Source organism: Pyxicephalus adspersus, chromosome 4 (genome assembly GCF_032062135.1).
Source record: "Pyxicephalus adspersus chromosome 4, UCB_Pads_2.0, whole genome shotgun sequence".
Lineage (NCBI taxonomy): Eukaryota > Metazoa > Chordata > Amphibia > Anura > Pyxicephalidae > Pyxicephalus > Pyxicephalus adspersus.
Window position 1 is genome coordinate 38239163 of NC_092861.1, and position 14982 is coordinate 38254144.

At 37.1% G+C, this 14982-nt stretch overlaps 1 protein-coding gene across 2 annotated transcripts; it reads left to right on the top strand.

Annotated features, from left to right (window-relative positions):
- Nucleotides 1-42: 42 nt before the first annotated feature.
- LOC140328368 (zinc finger protein ZIC 4-like) lies at nt 43-14436 on the top strand. Of its 2 annotated transcripts, XM_072407903.1 has the most exons (5): nt 43-397; nt 2625-2747; nt 5415-5531; nt 6572-9836; nt 13309-14436. In XM_072407903.1, exons 4-5 carry the CDS (start codon nt 8681-8683, stop codon nt 13740-13742), a joined length of 1590 nt encoding a protein of 529 aa, XP_072264004.1. In that variant the 5' UTR covers nt 43-397; nt 2625-2747; nt 5415-5531; nt 6572-8680; the 3' UTR covers nt 13743-14436. The 2 variants fall into 2 exon arrangements, with proteins under 2 accessions (XP_072264004.1, XP_072264005.1); XM_072407904.1 differs by lacking the exon at nt 2625-2747 and having other exon boundaries at nt 5415-9836.
- Nucleotides 14437-14982: the final 546 nt, after the last annotated feature.

The following is a 14982-nucleotide window of genomic DNA, read 5'->3' on the forward strand; positions in this document are numbered from 1 at the left end:
GAGTCCCATACGCCTCCTGATTGGCTGCCCCCACTCATCAATCCCAGGTATTGTAAGGGAGGCTGACACTGCTTATGACAAACAATGTTTTTAGGAGTAGCAACTTTTTTTTCCCTCCCTGCCCAAATTCTACAGGAGGGAAAAAAATCTTCCAAGACCCCCTTTACTTCATTTCTTCACATCTTATTCTTGCTTCTTTCATCCTAGTCTTACACTCCCTTTAACTTTCACAATATCCCTGCACATTGCCTCCTGTCCTGAGATTCCTTCTCACCTTCCCAACCTCCATACGAGTCCATCAGTATGCTCACAATTTCCAGGGAGGTGAATTTTCTGGATATCATTTCTATGTCTTGCCATTTTTCAGTCCTTGTATTCTGTACCCATCACAACACAGGTGGGTGAGAATCTTTTTTTTATTTTGTGTTTTTTTATTTTTTTTTTTTTTCCTGTCGGTTTATTTGGTGTTAATATTTTATTTGATGTGTGTCTGGATTTATTTATTTTTTGTCTTCATCCTCAAATGGCTTAGAAATGGAGCAGTGTAAACTTTCTGACATTAAAACCTTTTTTTTTGTGTAGTTCACAAATCAGTCACCCTTGTCAGAATTATTGAAATTTCCCAACTAGCCACACCAGGACGGTGGAAACAGCATTGGCTGCCTTTGTTAGTGACCAGGCTTTTGATCGCCAGAGAAAATGTACTTACCTTCAGATGAGTGAGCAGGAAAAGAACTAACACTGCCTTTGATTTGCTCAGGAAAATGCAGACCTTTGCATTCAGTGCAAACATACAACACTTGCTTGTTTTCTTGCAGCAAAGCTCGATTAACCTGTCTATGACCATATATTCTTTTTGTCTTGTGTACAAAAGCAGCCATGACCATATATTAAAGTGCTTTCTTTATTTCAGTGGTGTGAATATGTGACTTTGCATCAGACTAGGCTACAGAGTAGATTGGATGATTCCATAGGCTTCCCTTTGCTTCCAAGGCACCTAGCAGACTTTTTTTTATCTCATTGACACTGGCACTACTTTTATATCTGAATCTTACAGAGTGCCCCTGACATGACTTGTTATCTGAATATAGTAAAATATCCCTGTCGTGCCTTTGTGTTTAAATAATAGCAGAATGTCACTGGTAGTACTTTGTATCTTGCAGAATTCCCCTTGCAGTAGTTTTAATTTAACTAGAGTGCGCCTTGTAGTACTTTTATTTGACCATAACAGAATGCCCCTGGCAAAACTTTTTATTCTAAAAAAATGAAGATTGTCCCTTGCAATAGTTTTATTCTGGATATTACTGAAAGCTATAGCCTGACCATTGCACAGTGTCCCTACTTTTTAGTGGATATTGCAGAATGTCCCTGGCTTTTTATTTACTCGTCCATTCTACTCTCCTTTGCATATTCATTAGCTGTAATTATTTTCTAGTAATAGAAGCCCCAAAAAAGCTGAAGCAGGATCGGAATCATTCCATTTAGCCTTTGTTAGCTGCCTCAATGAATCCTTGCAAGCAGCAGAATCTAAACTCCAAACTCTCACTCCTCAATGACAAAGAAACTTTAGGCCGTCTTTTCAAAAGGAATACTTTGTAAACAGTGCAGGGCAGGTAGCACTTTAATTAAAATAGAAATGGTCTCACTTAACATATCCTATTCATAAAACCAAGTGATGAGAAGCCACATTCCAGGGCGGTGGATCTGCATTCCTACTCATTGAATATTCTGCCTGCCATAGTCATACCGGGATAGAGAACGATATACACCATGTGCATATCGCATCTTATTACAAGTATTACAATGGCTGGACAATGGAAACAGGGTGCCATGCCCTCCCCAATAAATTTATATGTAAATATATATATATATATACAGAAAGACAAGTGTAGATGTCTAAATTTTACGCAGAGGTTTATATACTCATATGTGGTTTATTATCATATACACAAAACGTCTATACTCCATACATACATATTCTTACATATTCAGAATTCCTAATGACCAATACACACATATATATATATAAATATATAAAAACATATATTAATATATATATATATATATATATATATGCACAAATTAGTATTAAATTAAATACTCGTATTACACATACATATATGTATACATATTCAAACAGTTACTTACATGCATTTGTGAGTAATCACTTTATACATATTTAAATATATATATATATATATTGCATATATATATATAATGCCCCTAATAAACACACTGATGTCTCTATACTGTATAGATATGTATATATATATTATTCATGCATATATCAGTCCACACACACATATAGCACACATTACCAGACAAGAAGAAGTAAACACATTTATCAGCTCTAGAAGTGTTCCTATATTGCCCTGTGATCAGGGGAGGTGTGAAGGTCCACTCCAATGCAGATCTGTTAATGGATATTTAGGGAAAGTGTCTAAACTTACAGAAGAAAAAAAAAAGTTGCAGAAGTTATCAAGTGGGATTTGCGGCGCTCTCTGCAGGGAAGGAGAGCTGTGCTAGTTCAAAGCCACATGCACCAACGTGACAATATAAGCCATTAAAATATCATCCTGACGGCTCATTTCTGCCTCATCATGATTTCCCCTAACTGATTTCAGAAAGCCAGAAAAGGAAGAAATGAAGAATGACAGCATGGAGGAGCAGCAAAGAGTGCTGGTGTTACCCCTCAAGTCCTGAGAAGATCTGAGGGCCGTTTGGCAACAGGTGGAGGAGTAGCCACGGTAAGACTAGGCTGGAGGCCAGCACTGGTGAGGCCAAATCTTTACATAGCCTTGGCCAGCCCTATTTCCATCCTCTGTCATGTAGATGGGCCAGCAATACAGATAGCCTTTCACATGGAATGTTCGTTCAGAAACCCTTTTGTGTCAGCCTGTAATGGCAATAATCAGTATGAAAAAGAATATCTTAGGTGAGAATAGGTTAGGAGCTCCATTTCCATGCCAATAGGCTGTGGGAATGGGAAGAACAAGCTTCCGCTGGAGCTTTCAAAAGGTTCCCTCATCTTAGCATTGCCTGGGGATGGAAAATTAGGATCTAGCAAAAAAAAAAAAAAAAAAAGAAGGAATCAATTCATTGGCTTTTATATTTAATTACCAGCTGTATTGTCCGCACTGATTAACACGTTCTACACTTGTTTATACTCGGTTACCCAAATCAGTATATGATGCATTGACACAAGTGTTTTTTTCCATCTTTACCTATAGAATCATGACAAGACATGATTTATGCATTTATGGAGGGCAATCAGGTCACATGCAGCTAGACGGATACTGGTATAGGCAAGGAGAGCTGTAAAGAAGCTTATCAGATTTAATTAAGTCTGCGATTGTTTTATTCCCCATAATGGGGGAGGATCTGATTGTTCTCTGCTCTAATGCGAAATAATGCCAAATTAGCAGATACATTTGGGTTTGCAATCTTTTTTTTAGGGCAAAGCACAAGCAAGATGATGATGAGTGCCAAGAAGTGGGAAGTTAATGATCTTTGCAATCTAGACTTCTGTGTGTGTTGCTGCCTTTTGTTTTAAAGAGACAGGCAGAAAATAAGCCCTCCTTTCCTTTTTATTTGTATTTTCTGTTGCTGGAAATGCAGTTACTGGTTCTAGGTAGTGTTGAAGGATAAATCTATTGAAGTCACCGACTTTTGAAATGCCATAGAGTTTGACCCCTGACCCCCAGACCAACCACATGTTCACATGGTGAGTCCAAAGGATGGAGAAGTAGCATAAGGGGGGAAAAAAGAGAGATAGCGTTTTGGTTTTTTATTACTTTTCAATGTACAGTGAGTGATGTTTCATGTACAGTCATAGGACAGAAGGTTTGTCCCATCATTAGGCTAACTTCACACTTTCACAGAGCTGCTTTACATATGGACCTGACTTGTGTGACCAAACATTGCAACAAGTTTATCCAGGTGCTGTTATATGAGACACGTCCACAAGTGTCAACAGCAGCAAGTTGTTCCCAATAAGAACCGTTTTGCCATCATTTAGTCCGCATTGATGTCTTTTGAAGTCTGTGGAAGCTAAAGCATTCCCAAAGAGTACAGAGCAAGTCATCAGTCCAACTGTATATATAGATAGCTTGGCACATATGTCTAGGTATGTTACTTACCCAAATACGCATCCTTTTTTCTTTCTTTCTTTCTTTCTTTCTTTCTTTCTTTCTTTCTTTCTTTCTTTCTTTCTTTCTTTCTTTCTTTCTTTCTTTCTTTCTTTCTTCTCTTCATCGTATAATGTTCAATAAATTTCTGTAAATAAAATAACATACTTGCTCTATTCCCAAATCTATCTGCACATGACCTGTTCTCACTCTATTCACACCGATAAATATTTCCAACATATGTAGAGCAAATGATGCGTTTTAAAATGGACACAAAGCACAGCGCAACTTCAACACACGAAATGCACGTTGTCAACAAATGCTCCATTTAAAACGCAACACAAATATAACAACTGCGTATAAAAATGGACAGAGAGAAATGTTTATATTCTATTTTACAGAATAGACAATGACATTTGTAGCATTATATATATATATATATATATATATTACTAAATGAGGCAATTTAATTAGTCTGGTTTACTAAAGAAGCTTAAAATATTTACATTAAATTGTGTGAGATTTTACTTCAATGATCTAATCATGTACAGATGAAATTTATGAACATAAATTTACTTTTCACATGCTTGGGTAATTAAAGTGAATTTTTACGCAACTGATTGCCTAAAAATTGCGTAAATTAACCTATATATAGGGTATGTCTTTAGTTGACCCTAATCTTTCTATTCACTGTATTAGTGTGTATTAGTGTGTGTGTGAGTGTGTTTACTACCTAACTCACAAAATGTCATATTGTATTAGAAATATGAGTGCAAATTCACATTAATTTATACGAATTTAAAATGCATGTATTATTTGGCTTGTGTGTGTCTGGTATGTTTGTATTTGCCAAACATTTACACAACACATTACCATATCAGATCTATAAGTAAAGTTAATTTATTAATATGAAGAATATGTGTGTTTTATGGTGTGTGAGTAATGTACATCAGTGACTTGTAAGTGAAGTAGACTGTGCGCCTTGTAACCAGGTTTACAGTTGAGCCTTGTACTAAGAGAAGCTCAAAATCCAAAGGAATGCGAGCAGGAATCCCTAGCTGTGTGCCATCAGTAAGTGGAAACATGACCAGTACATTGAAAATCATAGTCAGAAATCCTTCTGGGAAATATGCATGCAGAGACTGGTCATGCTTCAAATGTGTGCCATACCATTTAGATTTGGCAAAGTACATCAAGATCCAATAAAACAAGCATTATTAAACAGTCAGAGGAAATGGACCTGCTGTATTACTTATTAAAACATACAAATATGTTTCAATTTTCCAGGATGGACTCTGCACCATCTCCTATAGCATTGCTCAGAGTAACACAGGATGGCTTGCTGCATCCCCCTAGCAGGCAGGAAAATATTAGGACATCTCAGAACTATAATGAAGATCCCAGGTAAGTTTAAAATATGCCCTGATGGAGGCTCAGAGGGGACCATATATTTCTTGAGCTTTGTTAGCCAGTTAACTTGCACCAACACAAATCATTGACATAACACCCCGCCACTAGAATGTGCTTAATCCAGCTCGCTGGTCATTCATTTGGAGCTCCTAGAATTAATATTTGACGGCTCTCTCATTGTAACATCCACCCCTGACCCTGTTTGACTGCATTGTCACATTACTCTATGACATATTCATCTGGAATTCATTTACGGACGATTTGATTGGAATGAGGTTTGACATGTATTGGATCTTATTAAAAAAGAACACTTTGATCTGGCTGATGGGGTTTACATGATATGTACCATCCTTTACTAGGGATACCATGCTTTCACAATGTGGTGGCTACCAAGTCTCTCCACAATGAGCCCTTAGTAGTAACTGGTGACTGACGCTTCATTTGACAGAGATACTTTAATCTGAGAGCTGATCTGTCACCAACCCAAGACAAGCAGCACTGATCGCCCACCTACTACTCGCTGTGCCTGTATTAGCGCCACAAACGCAATTAGAGCGCAAACACAACTGAATTCTGCAAATACAAGGCATGTAGTTATATTGCTATTCAGAACACTTTATATTGCCAAGTGTGTATACATGCATGAGATCCGCACATATATAAACTTTTGATATGTATTTATTATGACAACCTTTCATCTATTAACAAGCTTGAGTATCTAAACCGTCTTTGAAAGTACTATGAAGACCTGTGCAGTAAACAAAGCAATATAAATGAAATACATATTGAAGTAATGTATACTTTATACACATACTGGTGCAATATATATATATATTATAAATACACAATGTAATCACAGATGTATGGAGAAATACATGGCACAAATGTAACCAAGGCCAAATCTATTCATTTTGTATTGATATTACAATATACTCCTATGATGTTTTATTGTTTTCTTGCTGGTAATAATCATCACACACATTCTATAAGAGAACAGACAACTACTCCAGATGTTTTGTGTCTCCACTGAGCAGTCAGATTAGAAGAAGTCCTGGTTCATGGAATCACACATATATGAAATCTCCAGGCGTGCAGCAGGCCGCATTCTAATTAGGTAAGATCTCTGTTGAATCTACAAGTTTCCCTTATAAACTTGACTTACACTTTATTTTTATGCTTTAAAGTTATCACTACCATGCTATGATATTCAACATAAAATGAATGTTGCTATGCAACATAAAATGAATGCTTATTCATTTTATGTTGCATCCACACCATTGAATGTAAAATGTAACATATTATATTTCCCATTCTCATTGCAATAAAGGGGACAAGTTGTTTCGGATCTTCTTGTGTGTGTGATATTCTCTAAGTATTTATAATTTATCCAGAAACATGTCAGCTGTTAACACAAATAACATTATTACATTGAAGACGTGTGATTACTAAGTAGCAATTTCCAGCCATTTAAATATTACTGATGGCAAATCTGAAATACAGGACCTTTGTTTTGTAGTTATTGATATTGGGCTAGAAGAAGGTGCGTGTTTTTAACATTCCCTACTTATCATGTTATTGCCTAATTATTAATCTATATATATATTATTAATTCCTAAATGCGTCTATATATTTTTTTTATATTTGCAGATCAATATTGCAGTTTTCAGACAGCAAATGTGTAAATATATTTTGTATAATACAGAATAGAAATACTGAATCCGCTCATCGCTATTTCCTGACCAGATCAATACATTGGAGACTTTTGCAGAATTAAACTCAAACATTTACTATGCATGTTTTCCTAAACAAGCTATATTACATAAAGATGGTGTATATTTAGTTTGATCACTTGTAAGGTGGTAACAATTAGGTAGATATGCGAACCTGCTTGTGCTTCCATTCCTTCACAGTTAGACTAAAGGGACTTACAAAATAATAAAAAAAAAAATACAGAAAATACCTGATAAATACAGTCAGATTGTCTAATGTGCCCAATTTTTGGGCGAGCATGTTTTGTATTATGTACAGAATCATATATTTGAGCACAGACTTTACTTATATGTGTAAATCTTTATAATATTCTGTAAAGATGATCCCTAATTATGACAGGGTGATAAATAAATGTATTTTTTATTCTGAATTATATAATCCAGGTAAGTAATGACAGCTGTCGCGGATCTGTGAAAAGACTGCAATGTGTAAGTTCAGCTATAACTTTATTTTTTTAACATACACATTAGAAATGAAGAAATCCTAATAGTATGACATGGAAATGCACAAATAAGAGTTCAGGAGTTCAGTATTAATACTAATATTTATTATACATATATTAAACTAAAACAATAGAAATATGTAAAATGTATAGATAGCATTATATATTATTAATTTTATGAATATTATTTTGCTGCATAGGATAACACAAACACCATTTTATCCATCCACTAAGGGTTCTTCCTCTTTTATTAAAAAATATTATTTAAAAATTGCATGCACATTATTTCCCTTTTTAAGTAACAATAATTAGTACAGTTCAATATATACGCATGCCTTATTATTTTGGAAATGTTACTTACTGTATAAAAGAAATGACAACTCGACTATTGGGAAGTGAATTTACACAATCCCCTCCTGACATATAAGTAATATATAATAATATATATAATAATATATAAGTAAGCAAAACCTATTTTTAAGCGCTTACTGAAATATTTTTCTTGACATTATATCTGTAAAAATTCGTTGTTTGAATAACAAAAAAAGGAGAAAAAAGCGTGTCTGAAAACATCAGGCAACAGTGTTGTTTGTATGAGGGGGGGACAGGGCATGGTGCGCGTTTGTGCGCATGCTCAATTCTGCACCCCCCCCCCCCCCCAATAATCCATTCAGTCTCCAGCAGGACCTGTCAGTGGTGACGTCAATCATGTGGAGATAGCCAATGGTAGAGAGCAGTTATTGTTGAGCTCTCTGGGCAGTAGCAGTGTCTGTGAATCTCTATTCAGTGCCTCAATGCTTCCTGCTGCTGCTTCTCAAGCGTAGGGGATTCCACTTAGACATAAAAGAAAAAAAAACTTGAAAAACTTTTGGGAAAAAAAGTTTTTATTTTATTCTTTTCCCACAGACAGGTGATTGTAGAATTAGCTGCAATGAGTGTGGAGGCTTTGGGGAACACAGTGATGGACCCTGCATTCTCCAAACGGAACCCGGCGCTGAGAATAGTAGAGTTGGCAGGGGCTCATCATCATCATCATCATCACCACCACCCCCCTCAGACTATGACAGGCTTCCCTGGGTATGTGGGTCATTCCCACTCAATGGCTCATGTGCACCCTGGGGAGTATGCTGCTGATTCTCGCCTAGGGCCAAGTCCTGCATTCCGGCCAGAACACATGGGGCACCATCCAGCGGCCCTCAAACTCAGCCCTGCCCATAACCACCACCACCAACACCAACAACACCAGCACCACCATCATATGCCAGGCCAGGCTGAGGCTGCTGCCAGTCCACCAGGAGCATTTGTCCCTGCTCCCTCAGTCTCCTACTCCAGTATCCCCCATACACCTCAGTCTATCCCTGCAGGTAGGGACTTTCTAATAGGTAGGGATCTGACAGTTCAAGTCATGCCAGGGCTGAGTGAACAGCACTCTGCAGCAGCATCTCACCATGGCATGTTTGTCTCAACGACAGGTAGCTACCCCGGGCAGCATGGCCACCACACGGATCCTGGAAACCATCCGTACTTTTCTGGACCTCATCATGAGCAGCATTCCCATGCAACCCCAGGTGGCCAGCCTCTAAACGGACAGATAAGATTGGGGCTACCTGGAGATATGTACAGCAGCAGGTCTGATCATTTCACTCAATCAGTGTCTAGGACAGATCCTTTCTCCTCTGCATCTCTACAAGGCTACACTGGCATGAACTTGAATATGAACCTAGCTCCTCACCACGGACCAGGTGCTTTCTTCCGATATATGAGGCAGGCAATCAAACAGGAGCTCATCTGTAAGTGGATAGAAGACGATCAGCTCCCCAAAAAACTTTGCTCCAAAACTTTTACCACCATGCATGAGCTGGTCACCCATGTCACTGTGGAGCATGTTGGGGGACCCGAGCAATCCAACCACATCTGTTTCTGGGAAGAGTGCGCCAGAGAAGGCAAGCCTTTCAAAGCCAAATATAAACTTGTCAACCACATCAGAGTCCACACTGGGGAAAAACCCTTCCCCTGCCCCTTCCCTGGCTGTGGAAAAGTCTTTGCCAGGTCAGAAAACCTGAAAATCCACAAAAGAACTCACACAGGTCAGTACAAGCCTCTCCTTTGCATGCAATCTCAGATTTGATTTTTTGATATATTATGTTCACTTTACTTTTAGTGCTACATTGTATCGCTTTTTACAACATCACGGTTTAAGTGGCCATATAAATAAATTGATTATAATCCCCAGAGATGCTTTATGACCGCTTCCATCTTGTGACCTGATTGATTTAAAGCTCTGGGGATTGGAAATGAATCAAGCTAGGAGAAAAAAGAGTAAATACATTCGTACACGTGGTTGTAAACTTTCATTTAGCCTAATTAATATTTATGAAATAAAAAAAAAATACTACACAATTTATACCAGCATCACAAATGGGATTTTATGGTCAAGATAAACTATTAAATATGGATTACTGGGGCGGTGAGAGCTGAACATATTTACTTGTAATTCAATCTGACAACTGTCTGTTACCACTGTGATATATAAATGACATTTTCTGGGCATTGATTTGCTAAAGAGTGTCTTTATATTATTTTAGGTTTTATTTAACTGTGTAATATATTATTATAGTATGATTAGCATATTAGCATAAGTCTGTATTACATATACATTTATGTAAAAGAATAATAAATATTATAATATATATATATATATATATATATATAATTTTTATTTTAAATTTCTAACAGTTTTTACCCCATGATATAATATTTGCAGCACTTTACCCAATCCTTTATTGTTCTGACTTCACAAATCCACGTGTTCCCTCTCTATTTTCTCGTCTGATCGCTTTGCCTTCCCATTTATAAGAAATGACAAATTCGCAGTTTTGCTGCTAGTTGTGAACAGGTGCTATGCATCTTGGAGAACATGTTGCCTTTGATGACAGGCTGTCTCCTAAGTAAACAAACTTTCTCCGCTCATCTCCTATTCTGGAGTATACCATGCAGAACATCCTCCAAAGCAAAGCTGAGCAACAAACTCCAAGCTCTGGGGGCAGAATATGGGGAGTTTTACTTTATTGTTATACACAGATGCAAGTTTTATCTCTCTAGTGATGAATTAGCTTGTGTTATAATCCTGCAGGCTCTTTACAACTCTCATTTTCTTTTCAGCGCTGAGAAGTGCTGGGGAATAAATAAGGGAGTTTGTGTTTTAATTTGTTGCAAATGATTCAGGAAACTAGAAGGTGAGGAGGAAGACAGTGCCTGGTAAAATCTAATAGGCTTCAATTAAAAATATCTGCAATATTTACATATATTTATAAATATAAATCTCTTTACATTTCGTCTATATATATCCTTTATATCTCTATGCAGATATTACTATATATATGTGTGTGTGCATACAGTAATGTATAAGTTATAATACTGTATGCATGCACTTATATGTTTTACAACTTCCAAGATATATTATATATATATATATATATATATATATATATATATATTTCTCCTACATTATAGGGCTGAATCACTACGTTTGAAGTTGAAGGAACTGATTTGCCATTTTTTAACACTTTCTCAACCACCGAGCTATCCTCCACAATCTCTGCCTATATTAGTACCACGGTCCCTGGTTGCTTATTTGTAGCTGACAATTGTTTCTAGTTTTCTTATTTGACTTGCAATCTTTCTCCCCTGCATTAGTTATCATTTAATAGCTCTATTGAACATTAAAGCATGCTGACAAGCAAAGCTCAGTGTTTACTGCTGGTAAGTGGAATGTCACCAGCACAGACAGCAGTGTTGAATAAGATGAGGGTATTTATGGGCAGACACTGTTGTGGTGAGATATTAAAATACTCTTCACAATCTCACACATTAACGTGGATGATTTTCCCATGAGATTCTCAAGTTAGAGCCGGGATATCATTTTATAATATGCTTGACTGGTATTTAAGCAGAGCAGATGGAGATCAGCTTTTCCCCTGCCAGGCTGTGTAGACTGGGGCTTGTAGCATTGTGTGCAGGGATGAGGTTGTCACCAGGCACTGGGGTTGTGTGGGAAATGGCTGCAGCTCAAAATGTACATTGTGAATAGTGGGGAAGCTACTAGTTATTACACATTGCCAGACACAGCAAAAATAAATACATGAAAGCCAGGCCTCTGCATACAAACAAGCCAAGGCTGGGCCACGTGTGTTGTATCAGGAGCGATTCACACAGATAACACACTCACATAAGGATCCTTATTATTAAAAAAAATGTCAGTTATTTTCACCTTCGTCCAATGAGATCTCCAATATACAGTCACATGGCTAAAATAAAGATCTTATCTTTGTGTTACAGCTTTGTGAATTGAGCCTAATTCATCACAATAGGGATTCGTGCACACACGAGAATTCAGATTTATTGTATTTGTTACCAGAATCACAATCAGGTTCAAGAAAAATTCACGCTACCCAAATAGTAAGTCTATTTTTAAAGGGGTTCTGTCCTTAGTAAATTATTTCCTATATGTAAAAGAATTGTGAAATGGAATTACAAGAATTATAGATTACAGAAATGAAATGTGTATTGTTGCTTATAGCAAAATTTCAGTTTCACATCGTCATTTCAGTGACACCTATAGAGAAGTTTTCTATGACAAGACTATAAAAATAAAAGGTATAAATATGACTTGGTCTAGTGCTAGGGAACCCAAAATTCATAGTGCAGTCATGTCCCCTACCTCCAGAGTACATCATGATTACTAAATTTTTGTTTTAATTGATTAAAAAAAGATAATTGTAAACAGATGCGATTGTGATCATTATTCCAAATTAGGAGTGCTATCAAAACTTTTAGAACATTAGAGTTACTATATTAAAGACGGGGTTTGGATTCTAGGAAGTGGACAAAAACCTTTAATAATGGATAAGCCGATGGCTCAGAAAGCTGTGTACGTTTAGCTCTAATAATAATAAAAAATCAGCTTTTATTGGAAAAACACTACTTAAATAAACGACATTGTGTGAAGTTGCTGTAGGTTAGTCTTTCCGCATTGTAGTCCACCATACTAGATTTGGGGGCTGGATCACAGATCTTTTAGATGTTCTTGCTTATGATCAGAGAGTAATTTAGGTAGTTTTCATGTAACCACGAAAAAAAAATGGTGTTTTTTTTCTTTTTGCAACAAACCAGAAATTGTGTTCTTATTGGTTGCTCTTAGCATTATGATCTGCTACTGTTCAGTGCAGTGTGTAGTCTGTTAAATTATGTAGTATGTAGAATGTTAACATATTTATAATGTTATACCATTCTTTTGGTGGTAGTTCATGCTGGAGAGGACACATAATTTACTACAATCGCCTATATACATCCTCTTTTTAATAAATTCTCTGCAAAAGGATAATATATCCTTCACCACTATGTTTCACAGTTGCACCAACATATTTATTTATTTTTGTAACTAGACAATGCTGGAGTTTATGATGAATAAAGGAAGAGTAAAATTATGACTATTCCCAATGGCTGCTGTAAAATGATTGGGGTTCTTGAAATACTTACATGCTGTGCTATGTCTTTTAGGTGAAAAACCCTTCAAGTGTGAATTTGAAGGTTGCGACAGACGCTTTGCCAACAGCAGTGACAGAAAGAAGCACTCCCATGTTCACACCAGCGACAAGCCCTATAACTGTAAAGTCAGAGGCTGCGACAAGTCCTACACACATCCCAGTTCATTGAGGAAACATATGAAAGTGCACTGCAAATCTCCACCTCCCAGCTCAGGCTATGAATCCTCCATCCCTTCCCTGGTGTCCCCTTCTTCTGATTCAGGACAGGACCCTGCAGCCACCTCCTCTCATCCTGAGCGTCTCTCCTCCACTCAGGCCAACCTGAGTGAATGGTATGTGTGCCAAGGCTCAGGGACAAGTGGCATCCCTACCCCCCCTAGCCACACTCCTTCACCTGAGCATCGAAAGGCTTCCTACAACAACTGTGACTCTAGGCCAACTTACTAGGACTGATCTCAGCCCAGTGCCACTTGCTTACATGAGAAATACTGTGTTTTGTAATGACTGAGGAGTGCCTGGTATGGGGAGTGGTGACTAACATCTATGCCCATGGGACCTGAAGTAACACAAAGCTATAGGAGTGCAAGGGTCTTCTAAACTTTGCAAGAGGACAACTAAAATTCCACTAATGAGTTTTAATGACCCTATCTGATTACTTGTTCTATCAATGAGCCAAAGTCATTATATTGAGGGTTCCCAAACACCGCCCACTCGTGTCTAATAGGCACCCTCCCAGGGTGTTCTCAGATCTTTGTTAGCTGCAGTGCTAGTGCTTTTATAAAATTGTCATTCTTTTGTTACTGGTTTGTATAAAAAGAACAACAAAAGTATTTTATTAGTTGTCATGGTCAGTCAAATGTATATACAGAGCGATCAGATGGGTTCAGGCTGATGTATATATTTCTTTTTGGATGTAAAGGGACCAAATCCTGGCCGCATGGACTGTGTGCTATAGAAGGTGTAATTATTTTATTAATATTGTCTTTTTTTTTTAAAGCCAGCGGTGTTCTCGGTGATGTTAAAATAATGTTATTGTACAGACAGAGTTATCAGACATGTTTGTGACGTGTTACTGATTTTTTTTTCAAAAGAGGGACTTGCAAGAACTTATTTCATGTACTGTAAAATAAACATTTTTTGTACCAAGGAAATCTGAATCGGTGCTTTCTCTTAATTTCAAACTAATATTATGTGCTGGAGAAAAAAAGGGAACCTACAAAAAAAGCTATTTCTAGCAAGAGGGTGTAAAAAATGACCACAGTAAGGGTTAATACTTGCCTTTCCTGAAGACAATGCTGCCATAGTCTACCTCAATGTTCAAGGTGAGAAGAAGTCAATCGAAATACTGATCCTCCTCTTCAACAGAAATTACATGATCAAGTGCTTAGCTCTTTTGACAGCACTAAAGGAAACCTTGTGCATCATTTGCTCCAGGGAATGTATATTTAAACTCAAGAGAGCATGGAATTTATTTAACGTCAGGGCACAGGTCACTTTAATGTTGCCCATACTGAAGGGTCAATATTCCTAATATACTTGCTAATATTCTCCTAATATTCCTAATATACTTGCTAATATTCTCCTAATATTAGTAATATACTTGCTAATATTCTCCTAATAGTCCTAATATATTTTCTAATATTCTTCTAATATTCCTAATATAATTGCTATTGTTCTCCTAATATTC